The sequence below is a fragment of the Lontra canadensis genome, unplaced genomic scaffold (genome assembly GCF_010015895.1).
Source record: "Lontra canadensis isolate GAN:19392208 unplaced genomic scaffold, GSC_riverotter_1.0 scaffold87, whole genome shotgun sequence".
Taxonomy (NCBI): domain Eukaryota; kingdom Metazoa; phylum Chordata; class Mammalia; order Carnivora; family Mustelidae; genus Lontra; species Lontra canadensis.
The window spans coordinates 5,460,951-5,487,966 of NW_022631081.1; the positions used below are offsets into that span (position 1 = coordinate 5,460,951).

The 27,016-nt window shown below is 39.1% G+C and overlaps 1 protein-coding gene across 1 annotated transcript in view; it reads left to right on the forward strand.

Annotated features, from left to right (window-relative positions):
- SFI1 (SFI1 centrin binding protein) overlaps positions 1 to 27,016 on the forward strand; it is an 89,711-nt gene that overhangs the window by 16,821 nt on the left and 45,874 nt on the right. Inside the window, 4 exon segments of the mRNA XM_032883184.1 lie at positions 5,153 to 5,263; positions 10,666 to 10,760; positions 21,942 to 22,059; positions 23,837 to 23,939. Of these exon segments, the coding sequence (XP_032739075.1) occupies positions 5,153 to 5,263; positions 10,666 to 10,760; positions 21,942 to 22,059; positions 23,837 to 23,939 (427 nt within the window).

A 27,016-nucleotide genomic window follows, 5' to 3' on the forward strand; every position in this document is an offset into this window, starting at 1 on the left:
AGCAGGCTCCCTGCTGAGCAGGGAGCCCTACGCAGGGCTCAATTCCGGGACCCTGGGATCATGACCTGAGCTGAAGGCAGAGGCTTTAACCCACTGAGTCCCCCAGGTACCCTTCTGCTTCTGCCTCATTGTCTGAGCTATGTTACTGACTGCCTTGTGCTACAGAGGAGGCTGGGAAAGAAACCTTTCCAGCTTCTGCATCAGATGCCCATGAGGAGGCAGAGGCTTGATAGTGGGTGTTGTGTTAGCCAGTGACCGATGTCTGTTATATTGCTTTAAAATCATCCTGTTAGGGTGCCTGGGTGGCTCAGTGGGTTAAAGCCTCTGCCTTCACTCAGGTCTTGATCCCAGGGTCCTGGGATCGGGTCCCGAATCGGGTTCTCTGCTCAGCAGGGAGCCTGATTCCCTCTCTCTCTGCCTGCCTCTCTGCCTACTTGTGATCTCTCTGTCAAATAAAAAAATAAAATCCTATTACAATCTTTACTTTCTTTGCTCATGAGTGGTAGCAGGGTCTGGAGGAATGATACTGGACTGGAATTTGGGAGACCTGAGTTTGGGGCCTAGTCCAGGCCTTAGCTAATTATTTGACCTGGGGGAAAGTTATGGCTCTGGGCCTTAGTTTCTCAGATTGCAGAATGAGAGAGTAAGAATACTGCTTGTTCTCTAACATCCACCAGAATTAGAATTCTGATACTGTGTTGACTTAGAAATTTAGGGTGGGATGTTTTTGTTTTTTTTCTTTAAGTTCTAATCTCTTTTTATTTTTTTATTATTATTTTTTTTCATTTTGTAATCTCTTTTTAAATCAAGTGAGTTGTTTGTTACTTTGGGGAAGATTGGACATACTGATTTTTGCTTTTTTGTTTGTTTTCTTCGTTTTTCATGTTTTTTCCTCACTTTTAAGAATATTAGAGGAGAATTAATTCATACCAGAAAATGCAGAATAATGCCTTTATGTTCTTGGAGATTGTTTTAACTTTTACTAACTGGCATTGTTTTATCATTAATAAACTGAACCAAAATGACCAAAAATAATGCAGTATATGTCCATATATAAGGTACTCTTAAATGTGAGGTAGTCACTTTCCCGAACAGAAGATCTGAACAGTTTTGTGTTGTTGTTTTTTTAAGATTTTATTTATTTATTTATTTGACAGAGAGAGAAAGATCAGAAGTAGGCAGAGAGGTAGGCAGAGAGAGGGAAAGGGAAGCAGGCTCCCCGCTGAGCAGAGAGCCCGATGAGGGGCTCGATCCCAGCACCCGGGATCATGACCTGAACAGATGGCAGAGGCTTTAACCCACTGAGCCACCCAGGTGTCCCCTGAACAGTTTTTTTTTTTACTAACTTGAGAAGTAGGTAAAACAGTCATGTCCTTCTATAGTATTTAATTCATCAAGCTTTCTTCCTAAGATTTCTTAGCTAATGGCCTTGCTTCCTACTTTCTTGATAGAAACAACACCGTCAACATCTTTCACTGTGCAAGCTGCTTTCCCTACCGTTAGGCAGGTGAATTGTCCTTGCTCTCATCTGCGGCAAAATCCTTGGCTTTTGCACCATTTTCTTTGTGCCTACTCAAGGCCATTACCCAAGCAGTTTTTTTCTCTTTTCTGCATCAGTTTTTTGCCATTTACTGGGTCATTTGCACCAGCATATATCCTTACTTCTCTCAACCTGAAAAAAAAAATCGCTTTGACCATACGTCCTCCTGCATCTAGCACCTCCGTCTCTTTGCTCCCCTTTACCTCAACTCCCCTGGCCTTACTCTGTCTCCAACACAGAGTATGGATTTGTAGTCTCTCTCAAATCCATCCTACTAGGCTTTAGACTGGCCCTCCACCAGAACTGTTTTCGTTAAGGTCACTACATCATCTTTGCACTGCTTCTGTGGAACCTCACAACCGTGACAGTCTCATCAGCTCTCAGGATGATTCCCAAATATATACACCCCACCAGACCTCCCCCTTGTCCAGACTGCTACATATGTAACAATCCATTGTGTCTAATAGATGTCGCAACTTAGTATGTTCAAATCCAAAATCTAGATCATCCCCACAAACATCTCTCCCAAGTTTTCTCCTTCTGTTAATGGAAACTCCCATCTTTCCAGGAACTCAGGTCAGAAGCCTGGGAGTCACCTCTGACCTCTCTTACTCTCTCACACCCCAGTCTGCAATGCCAGTGCTGTAATTGTGGTGACTCACTTTTCAAAATGTGTTCAAACTCCACCTCTCTTCAGAACCTCCAGTTATCATTGTGTCTCTCCTGAATGACCCCTGTGACCACGCTGGTCTCCTGCTTCCAGCCCTGCTCCAGTCAGTCTCTTCACGACAGGTATTCTGAGTAGATCAAGTCCTGTCTCTCCTGTGCTCATGTGGCAGGTAGCTTCCCTACAGGCTGAGAGAGCGTAAGACCGTAGTCGTTACTTGGTGTATAAGGCCAATCACCTTTTTGTTTCACCCATCTGTGGATTTTTTTTTTTTAATTTCTGCTGTCCCGTTTTAAATTTCCTGCATCTTGTTTTGTTCTCTGAGTATTTTTAAAAACATAGCACCCTGAAGATTCTTAATTTTTTTAGGTTAATGTAGCAATTTATTTTTAAGATTTTGCTTATATTGTCCGTTTCTCCTGTGCTCCCTTTTCTCTGTTCTTTTGGTCACTGTCTCATATGGGAGCCTTTCCCTAAATGTCAAAAGACCCTTTTGTTGTCTGTTCATATTTAAGAGTTAAGCACTAAAATATTAATTTTGGAGGCTTTTCTGTGTATGCACAGGGACTTGTAAATTGAAGCCTTCACTTTAGGTTTTTGAGGCAGAGACAAGACAGTTTCACTGGGGAACCTCCAGCTGTCAGTATCTAAAAGCCTTTTCCCTGGGAGCACCTGGGGGGCTCAGTCGGTTAAGTGTCTGCCTTGGACTCAGTTCATGATCCCAGGGTCCTGGGATCAAGCCCCGCAGTGGGCCCCCTGCTCTGCGGTGAGCCTTTTCTGTCTCCCTCCGCTGCTCCCCCTGCTTGTGTGCATTCGCTCTCTCTCTCGCTCAAATAAATAAATGAAATCTTAAAAAAATAATAATAAAAGCCTTTCCCTTAAATTGATCAATTTTCCCCAGAGGAGAGGAATCCTCCAAACTCCTTCTAGGGTTGAGTAGCTTGGAGGCGGTTGGTGGTGGTTATAAGTTTGGCTCTAGGCAGAGGAGAGGGAATGGGGGTCTCACTGTTGAGTATGTGGACTCCGTTGAAGACCCTCTCCAGAGCTCTGCCTGGTATTCTGCAGTCTAGTGGCCCTCTGTTCAGCCTCTCCAGAGAGAAACCTGAGTCTCTGCTTGGGTAAATAACAGGACCTGGGGCCTAACTGATTATGCCTGCCTACCATCCAATGTTTCCATCTCCAACCAGGCTCCCCTGTTCCTGATGCCTCATGTTCCCTGCTTTTCTGTCTGTGCCACCAGCTGGGTGCGCCTCAATTCCTCTGCTTTCTCCAATCTGTTGATTCAGTTGCCCCTCGCCTGCCTGCTCTCTATCATGTAAAATTTGTTGACATCTCTTGTCTATCATCGTTGCTCCTATTCTCTGTCTTCGTGGGCTTACCCCTCAAAATATATGGGCTGTTATTTTAGTAGAGTTTGGGGAAGGAAGGAGGTAGGTGGACAGTAGTAGTTGGTAGAAGGAAGTACATACACAAATGCAAGTGGTTCATTTCCATTAAAATTTTTCTAAATCAGCGATGCCTGGGTGGCTCAGTGGTTAAGCGGCTGCCTTCGGCTCAGGTCATGATCCCAGCGTCCTGGGATCGAGTCCCACATCGGGCTCCTTTCTCGGCGGGGAGCCTGCTTCTCCCTCTGCCTCTACCTACCACTCTGTCTGCCTGTGCTCGTGCACGCTCTCTCTCTCTCTCTCTCTCTCTAACAAATAAATAAATAAAATCTTAAAAAAATTTTTTTTCTATATCATGAACAGAGTTGTTTAAAAAATTTTTAAATATAGACATGTGTAATAGGAAGCAACGGTCTCCTGTAATCAATCTCTCACTGAGAGATAACCACTGGTAATAGTTGGGTATACTGGAAACCTTTTCAGGCTTTTAATATGTATAATATAATCATTTATATATGTACACACAATACATGCATGTACACATAGATGTTTTTATGTATGTATGCAAATATGTGTACATACATTATATGTAGATATATGTAAATTTAGTATGTATTAATTCCAACATACGGGTACTGGAAGTAAAAAATTAATTTTTAAAAATGGTGTCATATATACTTTATGAGGTAGCTTTATCTTTTCACCTCACACCTTTCCTGGAACATCTCTCCATTTCAGTTGTACTTAGCTCTACTTCATTAAAAAATGACTAGATGGCATTGATTGAATTTAACCTATCCCCTTTTGAGGGGCATTTCTTATAATTTTCTTTTTTTTTTTTAATTTTTATCACGAACAATAGTGAAGTGAATTTCCCTGTTTTTGCTAGCTAGAAGAAGGCATGAGTGGCGAGGAGGAAGGACATGTTAGTTAAAGGACACAGTTCTGCAGAACCGTGAATAGAAATTCAAAGTGACCGACAGGCACAGAGTTCTTGAGTTCTCAGTCACCTCACAGTGCCTGTTAGCATCAACGCAGTGTGCCATTGCTCTTACTTTCTTTCTAATCGACTTTTGCCCCTTTATTTCCTCTGCCTCTCTTTGGCTGTTTTTATAACTCCTCTGGCTAAATTTCAGTTAAACTAATATGCTGTGTTCCTGTAAGTACTAGGAATACCATTAGGTGTTTGCTTATAATTTTTAATCTCCTGTATATGTAAATGGGAAGTGTAGCTACAGCTTTTTACTAATAAAAAATATTTTTTAGTTTGATGAAGGAAAACAAAAACTGGAGAATAATTCTTAACTTGGAAACTTGGAAAGTCAGATTTTTATTTTACTTTAACCTCTCTAAATGGTAGGATCTGTAGTATAACATTTTTTAGTTTTCTTTCTGATTTAAATAGTTCAAAGATTTTGATCTAAAAAATGTGTTTTTATTCTATTCTGGTGTTGTCAAATAATGAGCCACACTTTTCTATGAGATAGTAAAGGCAATATGAAACTAATTTGGAAATAAATATCATAATCATGGATCTCTGATTTTCGTTTATTGCTGAAGGTTTTACTATGAGCAAAGAATACTTCGGAAGGCCTTTGAAGAATGGAAAGAAGAGTGGTGGGTTTTCCAGCGAGAGTGGAAACTCTGTGTTCGAGCAGACTGTCACTACAGGTCAGGTTTCATGTTATATTACTTGAATTTTATTGATACACATTATTAAGTAGTTAATTGTTAGCATGTTTCTGGTCAAAAGGTGAGAGATTTTTGGTGTTCGTTTTCCAAAGATTCACTTATTTATTTGAGAGAGAGAGAAAAAGTGTGAGCAGAGAGAGAGAGAGAGGGAGAGAATCTCAAGCAGATTCCCCATTGAGCAGGGAGCCTGACATAGGACCCAATCCCATGACCTGAGTCAAAGTCAAGAGTCGGACACTCAGCCGATTTCCCCAAGAGGAAAAAGTTTTTTGCCCCCAGTATTATAACATATAATTGACATATTATCACTGTATGAGTTTTAGATGTACAGTGTAAAGGTTTGACTTGTGAAATGATTACCAGAGTAATTTTAATTAACATCCATCATCTCATACAGACACAATAAAAAATGGGAAAAAAAGAAAAGAGCTGGGTGGCTCATTCTGTTAAGCATCTGACTTCAGCTCAGATCATGATCTCAGGGTCATGGGCTCCCACTTGCACTGGGCTCCCTGTTCAGCAGGGAGTCTGTTTGTCCTTCTCCCTCTGCCCCTGCCCCCACTCATTTTCTCTCTCTCTCTCTGTCTCTCTCAAATAAATACGGTTTTTTTAATAAAACTTTTTTAGTTATAATAGAAAGTCTTAGGAGTTATTCTTTTTTTTTTTAATATTATTTATTTATTTATGAGAGAGAGAGAGAGAGAGAGAGAGAGAGAAAATGAGAGTGAGCATAAGCAGGTAGAAGAGCAGAAGAAGAGAGAGAAGCAGACTCCCCACCGAGCAGGGAGCCCAACACGGGGCCCAAGCCCAACGCGGGGCCCGATCCCAGGTTCCTGGGACCATGACCCGAGCTGAACGCAGACACCCAACCAACTGAGCCACCCAGGCATCCCAGGAGTTATTCTCTTAACAACTTTCATACATATCATACAGCAGTGGTAACCTAGGCATCATGTTGTACATTTCATCTCCAGTACTTCTCTATTTTATAATTAGAAGTTTATGCCTTTGACCACTTTCCTCCAGTTCCCTCTCCCACCCCTGCCTCTGGTACTACGAATATGATCTTTTTCTATAAGTTTTTTGTGTTTGCTTTTAGACTCCACATGTAAGTGAGATCATAGAGTATTTGTCTTTATCTGACTTAGTCACTCAGTATCATGTCTTCAGGGTTCATCCATGTTGTCAAAAATGGCAGGATTTCTTTGCTTTTTATTCCATTGTATGTATATATATATATACCACAACTGCATCCATTCACCCATCCGTGGACACTTAGGTCCTTATGTTGTTTCCATGTCTTGGCTGTAAATAATGCTGCTGTGAACATGGGAGTACAAATACCTTTTCAAGTTAGTGTCTTCATTTATATCAAATATATTCCCGGAAGTGAAATTATCAGATCATATGGTAGTTCTACTTTTAAATCAATACCTCTTTTTTTAACTTTAAATTTTTTATTAACATATAATGTATTATTAGCCCCAAAGGTACAGGTCTGTGAATCGCTAGGTTTACACACTTGGTAGTTCTACTTTTAATTTTTTGTGGATCCTCCATACTGTTTTCCATAGTAGCTACAGCAATTTACAGTCCCACCAACAGTGCACAAGACTCCCTTTTCTCTGCATTCATGCTAACATTTGTTATCTATTGTCTTTTTGATGATGTGACAGGTGTGAGGTATGAGGTGATAGTTCGTTCTAACAGGTACAAGGTGATAGCTCCTTGTGGTTTTGATTTGCATTTCCCCTATGACGGGTGATGTTGAGCATCTTTTCATGAACCTGTTGGCCTTTCACATATCCTGTTTGGAAAAATGTCTATATTCAGTTTCTTTGCCTATTTTTTTTTTAAAGATTTTATTTATTTGACAGACAGAGATCACAAGTAGGCAGAGAGGCAGGCAGAGAGAGAGGGAATCAGGCTCTCTGCTGAGCAGAGAGCCGATGCGGGACCCGATCCCAGGACCCTGGGATCATAACCTGAGCCAAAGGCAGAGGCTTTAACCCACTGAGCCACCCAGGTGCCCCTCTTTGCCTATTTTTTAATTGGAGTATTTGGGGGTTTTTTTGCTCTCAAGTTGTATATATTTTGGATACTAATCCTTTATCAAATCCTATGGTTTGCAAATATTTTTTTCCCCATTCCATAGGTTATCTTACTCACTTTGTTGATTTGTTTTGCTGTGCAGAAGTTTTTTTGGTTTGGTGGAGTCCCATTTGTTTATGTTCGATTTCGTTGTTTGTGCTTTGGGTGTCATATCAAAAAAATCATTGCCAAGACCCATGTGAAGGAGCTCTTTTCCTGTATTTTCTTTTAGGAGTTTTCATGGTTTCAGGTAATATTTAAGTCTTTAATCCCCTGTGAGTTAATTTTTGTGAGTGGTTTAAGATGGGGTCTAGTATCATTCTTTTATAAGTGCATATTGAATTTTCCCAGCACCATTTTTCGAAAAGATTGTCATTTTTCCATTGAGTAGTCTTTGCTCCTTTGTCAAATATTAGTTGAGCATTTATACTTGGGTTTATTTCTGGGCTTTTGATTCTGTTTCATTGGTTTGTTTTTATGCCAGTACCATACTGCTTTGATTACTATAGCTTTATAGTATAGCTTTAAATCAGGAATTGTGATGCTTCCTGCTTTGTTCTTCTTTCTCAGAATTGCTTTGGATATTTTGAGTCTTTTGTGGGTCCATGGAAATTTTTGGATTGTTCTACTTCTGTAGAAAATGCTACTGAAATTTGATAGAATTTACATTGAATCTATAGATGGATTTTGGTAGTATCATTTTAATAATTTTAATAATATTTTAATATTAACACTTAATTATGCAATTAAATTATATAATTTAATAACATTTTAATAATATTAATTCTTCCTATCCATAAATATGGGATACCTTTCCATTTATTTGTGTCTTTGATTTCTTTCGTCAGTGTTGTATAGTTTTCAGAATAGAGATCTTTCACCTCCTTGGTTAAATTTATTACAGAGTATTTTATTGTTTTTGATGTTATTATAAATGGAATTGATTTGTCAGATAGTTCACTGTTCGTATATAGAAATGATACTGATTTCTGAGTGTTAATATTCTATCCTGCCAAGTTTACTGAACTTTTTATTAAATAGTTTTAGGTCTGAATCTTTAGGATTTTCTGTATAAAATCATGTCGCCTACAAATAGAGATAATTTCACTTCTTCCTTTCCAATTCTGATGCCTTTTATTTGTTTTTCTTTCCTGATTGCTTTGACTGGGACTTCAAATACTATGTTGAATAGGAGTGGTAAGAGAGGACACTTTTGTCTTGTTCCTCATCTTAGAGGAAAAACTCTCATCCTTTCTCCTTTTGAGTATGATGTTAGCTGTGGGCTGGTCTTATATGGCCTTTATTATATTGAGATATGTCTGGTCTATCCATAATTTGTTAAATATCTTTATCATTAATGATTATTGAGTTTTGTCAAATGCTTTTTCTGTGTCTGTTGAGGTTACCCTATGATTCTTTTTTTTTCATTCTGTTAATGTGATGGATTGCATTGGTTGGAGAAACGTTTTGAATCCTATTTCTGTTTTTCTTCAAACTCTTTTTAGATAAGATCAAAGTCCTAAATTAAACCCAAGCACATGTGCATGTGGGCACACACACATAGAAATACCTCTTGTTGCTCTTGTTAATGATTTGAATAGGGTTTTCTCACTGACTCTCACTTATGTATAATTTCTAATTCTGAGAGTGTTCCATGTTTTTAAAATAATAAGTTGTTTTAAATTTTATTGATTATAGGAGAAAATATGTGCCCGATATGGGACATTAAGGAAGTAGAAATAGAAAGAAAAAACTAAATCTTGACATTGGTACTCCCAGGGATCAGTAGAGGAAAAAGTAAAAATTGGAATTCTATCAAATACACATTTTATACCTTTTTTATACAATAAAAAATTAATGTATCTTACACATTGTATCTTTTAAAAATAGTATTTACTCTCATAATCACTTCTTTATTTAGGTTCTTTGGGTCAGGGTTTCTGATTTGTGGATATTTCAGATAAAATAAAGACAATGTTGAGTCATTCTAATAAGCTTGTAGAGTACGAAATCAAGTCTTATGGGGCGACTGCCTTTGGCTTAAGTCATGATCCCAGGGTCCTGGGATTGAAGCCTGGATCAGGCTTCCTGCTCAGTGGGAAGCCTGCTTCTCCCTCTCCCACTCCCCTTGCATGTGTTCGTTCTCTTGCTGTGCTGATCTCAAATAAATAAGATTTTACTTATTTACTATAAAAAAGAAATCAAGTCTTAGGAAATGGGTTAGAAAATACAGAGGGACTGACAGTCTTAATGTGTATAGTGTATGTATTGAGAAGGAAAAGACAAAGGAAAAGTGTCATTGACCATGTTTAGTGCAGAAGAGAGGTAATGTTTTATATTAATAATGTGGATGATTAAGGTGATAAAGGTATGACTGTCACTCCAAATGTCACAGCTTTGTGATGCTGAAGGTGAAGTTATTCTCATATAATTCAAAGCCCATTTTTTTTTCTTAGTGATACTTTAAGTAAGGTAAGGAGAATGTGAAGTTATTCACATATAATTCAAAGTCTATTTTTCCTTAGTGATACTGTAAGGTGAGGAGAACGACTCTCCATCAAGGAGAATAAGTTTCACTGTGACTATGGGAAATAAAATTTTAGCTTAAGATACAGATATGTGGGATGCCTGCGTGGCTCAGTGGGTTAAGCCTCTGCCTTCAGCTCGGGTCATGATCTCAGGTTTCTAGGATCGAGCACCACATAGGGCTCTCTGCTCCATGGGGAGCCTGCTTCTCCCCCCCTTCTGCCTTCCTCTCTGCCTACTTGTGATCTCTGTCTGTCAAATAAATAAAATCTTCTAAAAAAATTAAAAAGATATAGATATGGCTTTTTTGTATTAGAAGTATCCGTGTTACTTTCTGAGTACAGAATGGACTGGGTATATTGAATTAGGAGTTTTGTTTGTTTGTTTGTTTGTTTTTAAAAGATCATATTTATTTATTTATTTGTCAGAGAGAGAGAGAGAGCACAAGCAGGCAGAGTTGCAGGTAGAGGCAGAGAGAGAAGCAGGGCCCCCACTGAGCAAGGAGCCCAATGTGGGATTCGATCCCAGGACCCTGGGATCATGACCTGAGCTGAAGGCAGCGGCTTAACCAACTAAGCCACCCAGGCGTCCTAAGAGTTTTTTTGGTTTAAAGAAATGCCACTTGGGGACCTGAGTAGCTCAGTCTGTGGAGCATGCGACTCTTGATCTCAGGGTTGTGAGTTCAAGCCCCATATTGGATATAGATATTATAAATAAATAAACATTTTTTTAAATGTTTTACTTTTTTTTTTTCCCCTCCTCAGATATTACTTGTACAACCTGATGTTCCAGACCTGGAGGACCTACGTGCATCAGCAGCACGAGATGAGGATCAAGTACATTAGAGCTGAGAATCATGGTGAGAAAAGGAAGTACATGTTTAAAGAAAATGCCTTCATTTATATGATTTTCTTATATGAAGACTTAATTTTTTGAGAGCAGTTTTAGTTAGGTTCATAGCGCAAAATTAAGGAGCAGATAGAGTGATTACCCATATACCTCTTCCCCCAAACATTCCTAGTCTCTCCCACTATCAACCTCACTCACCAAGCGGTATGTTTGTTATAGTGAACCCTCATCAACACATCATAATCACTCAAAGTCCATAGTTTATATTATGGATCACTCTTAGTGTTGTCCCCCCCCTTTTTTTTTAAGATTTTATTTATTTATTTGACAGATAGAGATCACAGGTAGGCAGAGAGGCAGGCAGAGAGAGAGCAGAGAGCCCGATGCAGGGCTCGATCCCAGGACCCAGGGATCATGACCTGAGCTGAAGGCAGAGGCTTAACCCACTGAGCCACCCAGGCACCCCAGTGTTGTCCCTTTTATACACATGTATTGATCATTATGGTATCATGCAGAGTATTTTCAGTGCTCTAAAAATCTTCTGTGCTCTACCTGTTTAGCTCATCTCCTCCCTTTGGCAACTTTTTTTTTTTTTTTTAAGATTTATTTATTTGAGAGAGAGAACATGAATGGGAGGGGCAGAAGAAGAGGGAGAGAGAATCTCAAGCAGAATCCGTGTAAAGCATGGAGCCCAATGCGGGGCTCAATCCCACAACCCCGAGATCATGGCCTGAGCCAAAACCAAGAGTTGGACGATCATCCGATATACCACCTAGGTGCCCATCCAAGCACCCATCTTCCCTGTGCCCAGCAAATTTTTACTGTCTTCATAGTTTTGCCTTTTCCAGAATGTCATATGATTGAAATCATATAGTATATAGCCCTTTCAGATTGGCTTCTTTTACTTAGTAATTGCACTTAAGTTTCCTCCTTATCTTTTATGGTTTGATAGTTCATTTCTTTTTAGTGCTGAATAGTATTCCCTTGTCTGGATGTACCACAATTTCTTTATCCATTTCTGAGAAGGACATCTTGGTTGCTTCTAAATTTCGGCAGTTACAAATAAAACTTTCCATGTGCAGGTTTTTGTATGGACATAAATTTTCATCTCCTTTGGATAAATACCAAGGATTGCAATTGCTGGGTCATATGATGAGTATGTTTAGTATTGTAAGAAACTGCCAAACTGTCTACCAGAGTGGCTGTGCTATTGTGCATTCCCACTAGCAATGAATATGAGTGTCTGTTGCTCCATATCCTCACCAGCATTTGGTGTTGAGAGTGTTAGGGTTTTGGCCATTCTAATAGGTGTGTAGTGGTATCTTGTTTTTAATTTTTATTTTCTGATGACATATGACCTGGAGCATCTTTTCATGTGCTTATTTGCCAGCTGTATACTTTTGCTGAGGTATCTTTTGTCCATTTTTTAAGTTGGATTATTTTCTTGTTGAGTTTTTAGAAATCTTTGTATATTTTGTAACAATCTTTTATCAAATGTCTTTTGCAAATATTTTCTCCCAGTCTGTGGCTTGTCTTCTCATTCTCTTTACATGTCTTTTGCAAAACAGACATTTTTAATTTTTTTTTCAAAGATTTTATTTATTTATTTGACAGAGAGACACACACAGTGAGAGAGGAAACACAAGCAGGGGGTGTGGGGGAGGGAGAGGCAGACTTCCCACCCAGCAGGGAGCCTGATGCAGGGCTTGAATCCCAGTACCCTGAGATCATGACCTGAGCTGAAGGTAGACGCTTAATGACTGAGAAACCCAGGCACCCCAAAACGATTTCATTAAAATCCAGCTCATCAAATTTTTCTTTCATGCATCATGCTTTTTGTGTTGTATCACTCCCAAGGTTATCTGAGTTTTCAACCTTTGTTATTGTCAAGGAGTTTTATTGTTTTGTGTTTTACATTTAGGTTAGTAATCCATTTTGAGTTAATTTTTCTGAAGAATGTAAGATCTGTGACTAGATTCTTTTTTTTTTTTTTTTTTTGCATGTCTAAGTCCATTTGTTTTTGCACTATTTGTTGAGAAGACTGTTTTTGCTCCATTGTATTGCTCCTGATCCTTTGTCAAAGATAAGTTGTCAACAACCTGGTATTTACATGGGTCTGCTTCTGGGCCCTCTCTTCTGTTCCATTGATCAGTTTGTCAGTTCCTTCACCAATATCATTTTGTTCTGATTACTGTAGCTTTATAATAAGTCTTGAGGTCTGATAATATCATTCCTTCAACCTTGTTCTTTAATATTGTGTTGGCTTGGGGTGCCTGGGTGGCTCAGTGGGTTAAAGCCTCTGCCTTCCGCTCAGGTCATGATCCCACGGTCCTGGGATCTGGTCCTGCATCAGGCTCTCTGCTCAGCAGGGAGCCTGCTTCCTCCTCTCTCTCTGCCTGCCTCTCTGCCTGCTTGTGATCTCTGTCTGTCAAATAAATAAAATCTTTAAAAAAAAATTATTGTGTTGACTATTCTAGGTCTTCTGTCTCTCCATGTAAACTTTTAATCAGTTTGTTGTTACCCATAAAATAACCTGCTGGGATTTTGTTTCGGATTGCTTTGAATCTATAGATCAAGTTGGGAAGAACTGACATTTTGATAATATTGAGTCTGCCTATCCACGAAAATGGAATATTCCTCCATTTATGTAGTTCTTCGATTTTGTTTGTCAGAGTTTTGCAGTTTTCCTCATATTGACATTGTATATATTTTGTTAGATTTATACTTGATGATTTCATTTTTGAGAGTGCTAATGTAAATGTTATTGTGCTTTCAATTCCAAATTCCATTTGTTCATTGCTGGTACATAGGAAGGCAATTAACTTTTTTATATTAACTTTATATCTCAACCTTGCTATGAATTGCTTATTAGTTCCAGGAATTTTGTTTGTTTGTCAATTCTTTTGGATTCTCTATACAGACAATTTTACTGTGAACAAAGATAATTTTACTTCTTTCTTCCCAATCTTTATACTTTTATTGCTTTTTCTTGTTGCATTAGCTAGAACTTTTAGTATGATGTTGGAAAGCAGTAGTTGAGGGGACCTGGGTGGCACAGTCAGTTAAGTGTCCAACTCTTGGTTTCAGCTTAGGTCTAATCTCACCGTTGGTCTTGAGATTGAGCCCTGTATTGGGCTCTGTACTCAGCACAGAGTCTGCTTGTGTTTCTCTCTTCCTCTCCATCTGCGCCTTTACCCACCTCCCCCACCCCTCTCTTTCTCTCTCTTTCTCTAAAATAAGTGAAATAAATCTTTGAAAAAAAGAAAGGTAGTTGAGAGGGGTCATTTCTGCCTTGTACCTGATCTTAGTGGGAAAATTTTGAGTTTCTTATCATTTAGTATGATATAGGCTTTTTGTAGATATTCTTTATAAAGTTGAGGAAGGCCCTTCTCTTTTTCCTAGTTTCCGGAGAGCCCACATTTACTTTTACAGAAGCTCTTGGGGAAGACAAGTACACATTACCTCTGAGAGAAAATAACTCCAGGTCAAAGGGAACATTTGTTTGATCCCTTTCCTATTATCCAGAATCTTTATCTCTGAGCAAGAACTCCTCTACGGTCATATCCCTCTGGTTTTCTCCATATGTCATGGTTTTGGCACCTACAACTCATTTAAGCATGATTTCTGTGAACTGGCTCTTCCTGCCCTCCCACAGCACCTGGGGTGGTTGTCTAGCTGGTCATGTGTCAAGTTGCAGTGCTCACTTCTAGTCTTCTTTGTCCAGGTTGCCCTTTAGTGATCTTGTGGCCATTTTAGCTCTGGTCAGTATCTGGTTCCTCTGTGAGTTGAGTCCAGAGACCCATATTGGGAGTCTAAGAGAAAGTCTAAGGCACTGAGTTTCAGAATGATAGTTCTGCCTGCATTAGCAGTTGTCTCACACCCATTTCACGTGAATGCTTTGCAGCCACCTCCAACTCAGCAAGTTACAAATAAAACTTAACTGCCCCACATTTAGATCTGCTTTTCCTCCTACTTTTCCTAGCTAAGTGAGAAACCTTACTGAGGCATGGCCTATCCATTCCTCATGCCTCATGTCATTCATTTATCTGTGTTTATAATACGGCTCTCCGACGTGTCACTTGAATTCATCTTTTCTTCACTACTGCCCAATTCATCCTCTCCTTTCCCCCAAAGTTTTATAAGTTCCTCTTCCTTCATCTCTCTGCATTTATTTTCTTTCCCTTCTCATTGTCCACATGGCTATAATAGTGGTAAGACATAGGTAAGATCATGTCACTCCTGGGCATATAAATTCGTTTGGCTCCTCTTTGCTAATAAAGTCAGCACTCCTTGGTATAGCATACAAGGTCTTCACCTTTTCTCTTCTTTACCTTCCATACACCGTATGCCCTTGCCACACTGGATATGTACTTTGATATCTTTCCGTGCTTGCCCCTGCAGTTCTTCCAGTGGGCCCATTTCAAGTATCATCTTCCCCATGTAGTGTTCCCTTCTGTCTCATGGGCTCTTCCTTCCCTTGTCTATTTTCCCAAAATGTGAGAAGCTGTTCCTGAGGCAGGTGCATTGTTTCAGTATTTAGCTGGTAAGTTGCTTATGTTGTGTTGTGTCCTTTTTAATTTATACAAAGTAAGAATCACTCTTTTTGGTATGCAGGTCTTTGAGTTTTGAGGAATGCATAGCTGTGTAGCTGTGTAGCCACCGCCACAATCAAGTGACAGAAAATTCCATTACTCCTGACCTTGTGGTAACCTTCTGTGACACCTGCCCTCCGCACTTGATTCCTAGCAACCACTGATCAGTTATCACCATAGACTTTCCTTTTCTAGAAGGCCATATAAAGGGAAACATTTAGTAGGTAGTATTTTGGCGCTGCCTTCTTTCAACTAGCATAATGCATTGGACATTCATCTGAGTTGTTGCATGTTTCAGTTTGCTGAGTAGTATTCTGTATACTGCATAGTAGGTGTGTATGAAAGTTTGTTTATCCATTCCCTGATTGAAGGACATCTGAGTTGTTTCCATTTTAGACACTATGAATTATAAATCATAAATATTTGTGTATAGTTTCCTATGTGAATACTTTTCTTGGGTAGATTATCTAGGCATAATTATCTAGTGTGATTAGGTGTAAGATTGCTGGGATCTTACAGTAGATGTATATTTAACTTTATAAGAAGCTGCCAAACTGGTTCCCAAATGGTACTGATTGTACCATTTTGCATTCCTACCAGCAATTGATGAGAGTTCTACTTGTTTTGCATCTAACCAGCACTTGGTATTAACATTTAAAATAAAATTTTAACTATTCAGCTAGGTGTGTGGAAATATTTCATTTAGGCTGTAATTTGTGTTTAACGATTAATGATGTTGAGTATCTTTTCCTATGATTACTTGCTTTTTATATCTCTTTTTGGTGAAGAATCTGTTCAAGATCTTTTGTCCTCTTAAATTGGTTGTTTTCTTGTTGAGTTTTGTTAAAAACATTTTCTGATTACTACAAGTCTTTTGTGAAAAGCATGATTGGCAAATACTTTCTTCCAGAATGTGGCTTGTTTTTTCATTCTCTCTCTCTCTTTGTCTTTTCATTCTCTTAACAGTGTCTTTGCAGATCAAAAATTTTTAATTTTAGTAAAACCCAATTTTTTTAATGGATTGTTTTTGATATGGATGTTTTTGGTATAGGAACTCCACCTGCTTCAAAATCACAAAGATTTTTTCCAATGTTTTCCAACCTTGCTAAGTTCATTAGTTATAGAAGCTTTTTTGTAGAGTCCATGGGATTTTTTAAAAAAGATTTTATTTATTTATTTGACAAAGAGAGATCACAAGTAGGCAGAGAGGTAGGCAGAGAGAGAAAGAGAGGGAAGCAGGCTCCCTGCTGAGCAGAGAGCCCAATGCGGGACTCAATCCCAGGACCCTGAGATCATGACCTGAGCCCAAGGGAGCGGCTTAACCCACTGAGCCACCCAGGCACCTGTCCATGGGATTTTTTTTTTTTAAAGATTTTATTTATTTATTTGAGGAGAGTGAGCACAAGAAAGCACAGGCTGGGAGAAGGGCAGAGGGCGACTCCCTGCAGGACCTTGGGATCATGACCTGAGCCAAAGGTAGATACTTAACTCACTCTGGGATTTTCTATGCAGATAGTTAAGTGACGTATGAACAGAGACAGTTTTTTCCTTCCTTTGCAGACGTAATAATACGTTGGCTAGAGCTTCTAATAGAATAGGAGTGGTCAGAATGGACATCCTTGCCTTGTTCCTGATTTTAAGGGAAAAGCATTCAGTGTTTAATCATTAAATATGTTGTTAGCTGTATGTTTTGTATAGATGTCCTTTGTCAGGTTAAGTTCTATTCCTGGTTTTCTGAATATTTTTATCAGTAAGAGGCATTAAATTTTGTCAAATGATTTTTTCCAGTATCTATTGAGATGATCCACTGCTCTTCCTTTTTAGTCCATTAATATGGTGAAACAGAGCAATTTTCAGATTTTGAACCAGCCTTATATTCCTCAGATTAATGCCGTTCTTCATATATTGCTGGGTTCAATTTGCTAACTTTTTTGTTTAGGATTTTTACATCTGTGTTCATGAGGATATTGGCCTGTACTTTTCTCTTGTTATAATGTCTTTGTCTGATTTTGGTTTGGGGTAATACTGGCTTCATAGAATGAGTTAGGGAGTGTTTCATTGTCTTCTATTTTCTAAAAAGGATTTGTAGAATTCGTAGTATTTCTTAAATATTTGGTAAAATTCTCTAGTGAATTCATCTGGGTCTGGAGTTTTCTTTTGTTGAAGAAGTTTGAACTTTGAATTCAAGTTTTTGAGTAGATGTAAGACTGTTTAGGTTACCTCTTCTTTCTTTTTTTTTTAAACTAATTAATTTATTTATTTGACAGACAGAGATCACAAGTAGGCAGAGAGGCAGGCAGAGAGAGAGGGGGAAGCAGGCTCCCTGCTGAGCAGAGAGCCGGATGCGGGGCTTGATCCCAGGACCCTGAGATCATGACCTGAGCTGAAGGCAGAGGCTTAACCCACTGAGCCACCCAAGCGCCCCAGAATTGGTCCATTTTAAATATGTTGTTGGATTTATGGTATAGTCATTTGAAGTATTTATTCCATTATTATAATGTTAATGTTTACGGGACTTATAGTGATAGCTCCTCTCATTCCTAATATTGATCATTTATGTCTTTAGCCTTCAATTTTTGTAAGTGTGGCTAGAGCTTTATCAGTTTTATCCACCTTGTCAAATAACCAGCTTCTATATTCGTTTTCTGTTGATTTTCTGTTTTCAAGTTCCTTGATTTTTGTTCCTGTTTTTATATTCTCTCACTTCTGCAAGGTTTGGTTTTAATTTGCTCTTTTCTTTTCTAGTTTCTTAAGATGCAAGCTGAGATTGATTTGAGGCCTTTCCTTTATTCTAACACAAACATTTACTGTAATTAAGTTACCTTTAAGCACAGCTTTAACTGCACCCCTCTGATTTTAATATTTACAGTTCTGTTTCATTCAGTGAGAAATGTTTTCTTTCCTTTTTTTTTTTTTTTTTTTTTTTTTTAGATTTTATTTATTTATTGGCCAGAGAGAGAAAGAGGGAGAGAGCAAAAGAGCACACAAGTAGGGGGAGTGGCAGGTAGAGGGAGAATCAGGCTCCCTGCGGGACTCAATCCCAGGACCCTGAGCCAAAGGGAGATGCTTAACTGACTGAGCCACCAGGCGTCCCTGAGAAATGTTTTCTAATTTCCATTCCTTTTTGACCCACAGATTATCTAGAAGTGTGTTTAGTCCTATATTGGGGACTTTGTAATATCTATTTATATTTATAGTAATAGTTCAAAATATTTTTATTAATTTTCTAGTTTACCCCAATAGGAATGAGAGAACAGACTTAGTGTGATTTCAGTTCTCTTAAATTTGTTAAGGTTTTTTTAATTTATTTCAGGAATAGGCATTTTGCTATCTTTTATTATTTGCAGTTATAATAAGTAAAACTATATTATGGAGTAGAAAGAAAAATCATTTGAATTCTTCAGGTAAAAAGAGTTCTTTCTGGGGGTGCCTGGGTGGTGCAGTCTGTTAAGTGTCCAACTCTTCGTTGTGGCTCAGGTTGTGATCTCAGGGTCATGAGAGGGCGGAGTCTGCTTAAGACTGTCCACGCCCCCGCCAATGCCTGTGTGTGTGTGTGCATGTGTGGGCACTCTCTCTCTCTCTCTAAAATAAATATTTTTAAAAAAGAAGAGTTCTTTCTGATGTATGACAATTGTCTCGGGTCATGCCCACTGACCTCAGGGAGTGTTAGTTCATTCTTGCACTGTTTTTTTAAATTTAAATTTTTTTAATTCAGTTAATTAATACTGTGTATTATTAGTTTCAGAGGTAGAGTTCAGTGATTCATCAGCTGTATATAACACCTAGTGCTCATTATATCACATGCCCTCCTTAAGGCCCATCACCCACTTACCCCATCACCCCACTCACCTCCCCTCCAGCAACCCTCAGTTTGTTTCCTATGGTTAAGAGTCTCTTCCAGTTTGTCTCCCTCTCTGATTTCATCTTGTTTTACCCACCCCTTCCTCTGTGTTCCTCTGTTTTGTTTCTTAAATTCTACATATGAGTGAAATTATATGATAATTGTCTTTCTCTATTAACTTATTTCACTTAGCACAATACCCTCTGGTTCCATCTACATCATTGCAAATGGCAAGATTTCATTTTTTGATGGCAGAATAATATTCCATTGTATCTATACACCACATTTTCTTTAGCCATTCATCTGTCAATGGACATCTGGACTCTTTCCAGCTATTATGGACACTGCTGCTTTAACATTGAGGTGCAGGTGCCCCTTTTGTATCTTTGGGATAAATACCTAGTAGTGCAGTTGTTGGGTCATAGGGTAGCTCTATTTTTAACTTTTTAAGGAACCTCCATACTGTTTTCCAGAGTGACTGCAATACCTTGCATTCCTACCAGCAGTATAAGAGGTTTCTCCTTCCTCTACATCCTGGCCAACACTTGTTGTTTCCTGACTTGTTAATTTTAGCCATTCTGACTGGTGTGAGGTGGTATCTCATTGTGGTTTTGATTTTTACTTATTCCCTAATGCTGAGTGATGTGGAGCATTTTTTCATGTGTCTGCTGGCCAGTTGTATGTCTTCTTTGGAGAAATGTCTGTTCTTATCTTTTGCCCATTTCTTTATTGGATTACTTGTTCTTTGGGTGTTCAGTTTGGTAAGTTCTTTATAGATTCTGGATACTAACCCTGTATCTGAAACATATGCAAATATCTTCTCCCATTCTATAAGTTGTCTTTTGGTTTTGTTGACTATTTCCTGTGTGCAAATGCTTTTTATCTTGATGAAGTCCTGATAGCCCATTTTTGCCTTTATTTCCCTTGCTTTTGGAGACATATCTAGCTAGAAGTTGCAGCGGCCATGGTCAGAGAGATTGCTGCTTGTGTTCTTTTCCAGGATTTTGTTGGATTACTGGCTCATCTTTAGGTCTTCCATCCATTTTGAGTATATTTTTGTGTATAGTGTAAGAAAATGGTCCGGTTTCATTCTTCTACGTGTGGTTGCCCATTTTTCCCAACACCATTTATTGAAAAGACTATTTTTTCCATTGGATAGTCTTTCCTGCTTTGTTGAAGATTAGTTGATCATAGAGCTGAGAATCCATTTCTTGTTTCTTTGTTTTGTTCCTTTGATCTATGTGTATGTTTTTGTGCCAGCCCCGTAATGTCTTGATGATTACAGCTTTGTAATAGAGCTTGAAGTCTGGGATTGTGATACTTCCAACATTGGTTTTCTTTTTCAACTTTCCTTTGGCTATTCAGGGTCTTTCTGGTTCCATACAAATTTTAGGATTATTTGTTCCAGCTTTGTGAAAAATGTTGATGATATTTTGATAGGGATTGCATTGAATGTATATATTGCTCTGGGAAGCATAGACAGTTTAACAATATTTGTTCTTCTAATCCATGAGCATGAAATGTTTTTCCATTTCTTTGTGTCTTTCTCAATTTCTTTCATGAGTGTTCTGTAGTTTTCAGTCACTCTTGTACTGTTAGATAAAAAAGTAGCAAGTACTTTCAGGCCTTAGGGAAGTGTGGTTCTCAGATTGTCCAGAATCAGGGCAGAGAACATTAATGCAGATTCTTGGCTACCACCCTCAGAAAATAACAGCTTGTATTTATTGGAGACACTTTTTATCAGTGACCTCATTTACTCTTGGCAAATACACCTTTAAGGTAGGTAGGTAAGGTACCATTTTGGAGATGTGGAACTTCTGCGAGGTTACTCAGCTCAGTGACAAGTTCATATTAAAACCTGGTTTGTCTCACTCAGGAGCCCAGACTCTAAACCACAACAGCATTGCCCAAGGGGCCTGAGGAAGCTACATGTTAAGTTCTCCTTGTTTTGACTTGACTTGTCTATTGCTATGAAATATAAATATAGTTCTCATCCTGCTAATCACATTTTGGAGAATCTCCTGAAAATGGTTGACATAATTTTGCTTTCTCCTTTTTGTTGTAAAAGGAACAGAAATTTATTTCATTAGTGATTACTTTGATAATGAAAGTGGGATTTACCACCAAGGGAGACCTATGGACCTTTGCAGTTCCCATATCTAGTAAAGTCTCTTTTCTCCAGGATCATTACTGGTCCCTTTTATTCTGTTTTTCAAGCAGGTATAGATGGTATCGCGTTCTTTTGTCTTGCTTATTCTACTTTACAGTTATCATTTCAAACAGTAAGTTTTATGACATGATTTCTTCTTCTCCTTTAACTTTGTACTGTGTAAAATCTCTAATATCTACAAAATTAAAAGATGGAGTAATGAATCTCCATGTACCTGTCATCCAGCTTCAACAGTTACCAACTCAGACCAGTCTCACTTCTCTGCTTTTTGTTACTCACATTATTTTATCTTTAAATATTATATAACATATCTCTAAAAATAAGGGCTTTAAAACAAAAGATTTCTGAACAGTGCAGTATATTGATTTTCCTGTTTTATAAATGTCATCCCTCATAGAGCCATTCTTCACGTGTGTTTGCATCCTTATTTAAAGCTTCACAACTTTTCCACCAGGGGGCACTTGAAGTCCGGAGGAATTTAGAACTTCGAAAGGAGGAATGAATACAGAATGCCCATGAGCTTTTATCATAACCCAGAGTAATGTATCTCTCCCTACTCCTTTTTAAAAATCTTTTTGGTGCATCTAGATGCAAGGCAAAAGATGCGGCAGGCCTGGAAGTCGTGGCTAATCTACGTGGTTTTTCGAAGAACCAAACTTCAGATGCAGACCACTGCCCATGAGTTTAGGCAGCGGAGTATTTTGTGGTGAGTGCGCTCCTTCGCCCTACAGATTAGCTGCCATCATCTTACCTTAGCCTTGTCTCACGAAGCATAAAAACCCACCTTAAAAACAGTGCTTCAGACATAATTGATGCTTAATAAATATTTATTGGCAACTTGTTCAACTATACAATCAGAAGTAACACTAATTGAGTACTCGCTGTGTTCTAAACCTGTGTTGAGTTTGTGTGTGTTAATTTTTCTAATGTAAATTCTCATATAATCGTCACTGTGAACTAAACTAAATACTGTTTTTTTGAAGATGAAGATACATACGATTCTCAGAAAGGTTGAATAACTTGCCCAAGCTTATATAAGCTGTATTCGGCAAAATAGGGCTCACCTACCCATCTTTCTGATGCCAGAGCCCATGCTCTTAACTGCCCTACCCAGCCTTTCATCAGCTCTGTGCACACCTCGGAGGGACATAAGTTAGATGACTTCAAAAGCCAGACATGTGTAACAATAAACTACTTTATAATGGGACTGATCCCGCTGCGTGCTATCTCTGGTGGTCCTTTGGTGTCCTGAATGGCAGCATATTAAAATCTCAAAAGAGCTAGATCCTCTATGTAGTAGGGAAAAGGGCAGAAACTTTGACTTTAGAACCCTAGACTGACACGGTCAAATCCATGTCAATGCAGTGTTGGGTCCTTTCACCTCTCCACAGTTCACTTTCCTCATGTGTGAGACAGGCTCACCAGTAAGTGTCTTTCAGGGTTGTCATGGGAAATAAATATGGTAATATCTAAAGTATTTAACACAGTGTCCAGAACATCAGTACACCTAAAAAATCTTTATTTTAAATAACTTATTTAACATTTATTTGGCAAATTTTTAAAAAGATATTTATTAGAGGGAGAATGAACATGAGTTGGGGAGAGGGGCAGAGAAGAGAGGGAGGAACAGATTCCCCTCTGAACAAGGAGCCCGACTTGGGGGAGCTCGATCCCAGGATCCTGAGATCATGACTTGAGCTGAAATCAAGAGTCACATGCTTAACCGACCAAACCATCCAGGCATCCTGGCAGATATTTTTAAATGCTTAATAAGTATGCATTTCTATTAGAGCCTGTGGGAGATATTTTTACATAATTTTATTTATTCAGTGTGTATTTATTGGGAGCTTAAAATTTCCTAGTACTATACTGGGTGCTGGGGCTGCATCCAGGGAACTTGTAATTCTCTAAATGCTTTAAAAAATAAGTAGTAATGTAAGATTGTTTGAGATTTTGAAGTGAGTGTTGCAGCTATGCCTGGCCCAGATTAGGAGGACTGAAAGATTTTCCTAGGTTAGAGTAACTGAGCAAAGTGAGTATTTCTGTGGGGAAAAAAAAAGTTGCAAACTCTCATTTCCTCACTACTATTTTCCTACAGCTAATTAGAAAATAAGCAGAGAAGAAGCCAAGACTGGAAATCTAAAAACCATGTGTTTTGCAGATTATTCTGCAAAATCTCCTGTTTTTTCAATGTTGGCAATAATTTATAAATACATTTTTCAAACCTGTGTAGTTCCAAATAGAGCATGTCTGTAGTTTCTAAGGCTGGAACCTTAGGAACCATCAGTTTCCAACCCTTAACTAGCTATTCTAGATCTACTTCTCTATTTTTTTTTTTTTTCCAGCGGTGGTTCCAGCAGATGTCAGTCAAGATGACTGGCACAGAGAGGGATAGGGACTTGAGCCGAGGATCCTTTGCTGCCCTTCTCTTTGCTGGGTGGCCTTTTTTTGACTGGTTCCATCTTTGATTTGCTCTTTGGCAGGCTGTGGTGGAGCCAGTGGAGGCAGCAACTGGGACAGGTGCGTGTGGGCCACGCCCTGCTTGCGTCAGCTGTGAAGCACAGGGCACTGAGCCTCCAGCTGCAGGTGAGTGCAGCCGACTGTGGTTTTGGTATATTCTGTCCATGTGGTCAAGCCCTACACCCACGGAAGGTGGGGTTGGACTCCCAAGCAGAGGGCTGGCCGTCATGCTGCTGCCTCTGTCCTGGGCCCTCCCTGCAGCGAAGGGAGCTGGGCAGGGGGTGGAGGGCAGAAGCAACACAGAAGGCTGGGGTTCAACGGAAAGAAGCTGCTAATGGGAAGATGCTGAATGTGATTCCAGTTGGTTTGCACAGTGTGTCTGCTGATTATGGTGCTGGGAAGGGATTTATGAATTAGTTATAAATACGATTAAAGAAAGAGCAGTATATTCTTTATTTCCTTGTTACTGTTTTCCTGCAGCAAGTTGGAAAATAATGAGGGCAGAAAAGAAACTAAGACAATAAAGAAAACCTGGCTGCTAAATATAATTTTGCTTATATTAGAGGAAGCCTCTAGTTTTTGGTCAGTAATAAAGGCCTAACATCTGTATCAAGACGATGCTGTAGTGAAACTTTCTTATGACCTTTGATAGACTGAGTTTCTGTCACTTTTGGGGTCTTCTGGGTATTCTGGGTCTGCCAAGTCATTTATAGAGAATATAACAGGAAATAGGGGAAAAAAAGGAAGTGTGTTATTATACTAAATCTCTTTTTAATCTGATAACATGTTTCATAGGCTATGCGAACGTATGCAGTATGTGGAAATCACATGCAATTCACATATGCAATCATCTAGGCTAGGGGTCCACAAACTGGCCCGCAGGTCATATTTGGTGTGCTGTCTGTTGTTATAAATAAAATTTTATTGGGATACAGTTGTACCTTTTCATTTATGTATTGTCCAGTGCGGCTTTTAGGCTACAAGGGCAGAGTTGAATAGTTCCCACAGAGAGACCATGCGGTATGCAAAGCCTAAATGTTATTATCTAACTTCTTTTTTTTTTTTTTAAAGATTTTATTTATTTATTTGACAGACAGAGATCACAAGTAGGCAGAGAGGCAGGCAGAGAGAGGGTGAAGCAGGCTCCCCACTGAGCAGAGAGCCCAATGCGGGGCTCGATCCCAGGACCCTGAGACCATGACCTGAGCCGAAGGCAGAGGCTTAACCCACTGAGCCACCCAGGCGCCCCTATTATCTAACTTTTAAGAGAAAAGAATTGCTTACCTCTGAGCTCATGAGGTCTTCAGAGGTAAAAAGAGGCAAGGAAATAAGATATTTTTTGACAGTGATAATAATAGTAACAAGAACAGCAGCAATGGCAAATAGCATTTGTGGTGGTCTAACTTAACCCTAGGTGTTGGACTAAGTGCTTTACATGCATTATTTCAATTAGTTTTCATAATTCCTTTTTTTTCTTTAGTTTATTTTTTTTTTAAGCAATCTCTACACCCAATGTGGGGCTCAAACTCATGACCCTGAGATCAAGGGTTGCATGCTCTTCTGACTGGGCCAGCCAGGTGCCCCTCAGTTATTTTTTAAAGTCCCATATTATTAATTATGGAAACTAAGGAGGTTAAATAACTTGAATGCAAGTCAGACACCTAGCAAAGGTCAGATCTAGGGTTTAAACCCAAGCAGCCTCACAGCTGCAGAGCCATTCTTTTACCCATCCTGCTGGATTGTTCTTAATAAACTTGTGATCTCAGGAAGGAGAGGAAACTGAATAAATGTGAAAATGCCATCAACATGGAAACATAGTGAGACTGATTTTCTGTTCCTGGGGGACTACAACTGTGTGAGTGTTTTTTCTTCCAAAGAGCCACTCTGAGGGCCTATAAATTCATTCTGCTGGTGCTACTATTGCTTAGAACACTTTCAGAATTCCCTTTGGACTGTTGTTTTCAAAGCTTGCTACAGATTTGATTGAATATTTTTAGTGATAGCAGGTTTTCATGGTTAGCAGTTGGATTTAACAATTAAAACAGCCAGGAGTCACTTAGAATCAAATCCAGTAAAAAATGTGATGATCAAGATCATACTGATGTGGACCAAAAGCTGTGTGAGACTCTAAGACCAAATTTTAATTGTGTGGATTATGAGCAATAATGCCTTGTGTCTAATAAGTACCATACAGCTTACCAAGAAGTTCCGCTTAAGGCATTTCTTTGAACCCTCAAAACATCTCTGAACTAGACAGGGCAGAGCATCCTGAGATACAGGAAATTTTTATAAATGTACTTAAAACATAGAAAACTAAATATAAGACGTTGATAAAAACATGAACAGGTACCCAAGTACCCACCACCTAGATTAAAAGGTATTAGCATGCTCCACACCTGCCCAGACATGGCTCAAACCCTACCTTTCCCCCTTTCTGCCACCGTTCCACCTCAGAGGTGGGCCCTGCACGGATGCAAGGTCATCATCCTCTCGTGGTCTTTTGCACTTGTAGAAATACGCGTATACGTACCCACAAAGAAGAAATGTTCCGGTTTCGTGTCTTTAGGAGATCTATGAATGATGTCATCCTGTACATTTCCTCTGCAGTTTCCTTTTTAGAAGCAGCAGTGTGTTTGTGAGGCTTACCCTTGTAGGGACGTAGATACCTATTAACCGTGTGCACTGTGCCGTTGTATGGGTGGGCACAGTTGATCTTGTTCAGTAGTGGTACCACTACTAATGATGAACTACGGATTACTTCTACATTTTTGCAATTACAAACGCTGCTGCGGAGAGCATTTTTAAACATAGATCCTTGTGCAAGAGTCTGAGAGATTTTCCAGTCTGGTTCCTAGAAGTCACATGGTTGGGTCATTGGCTATTCATCTCTCCATCCTTACTACAGATTGTCCAGTGCTTTCCAGTGCCAGTTTGCATGGTTATGTTTCAGTTTCCCTTTCTTTCAGTCTCCTCAGCACTTTGCATGGTCAGACTTGGTCCTCCTCAGCAGTGGGCTGTGTGTGGAGTGGTAACTTCATTGTCACTTTAACTTGTATCTCACTGATTCCCAGTGAGGCCCGGCATCTTTACGGATGCTTGTTTGCATTTGGGTTTCAGAAGGGCTGGTTCACATCCCTCCATCTTTTTTTTTTTTTTTCCTTCTTTGGGTTATTTGGCTTTTTCTTTTTGAACACTGATTTGTG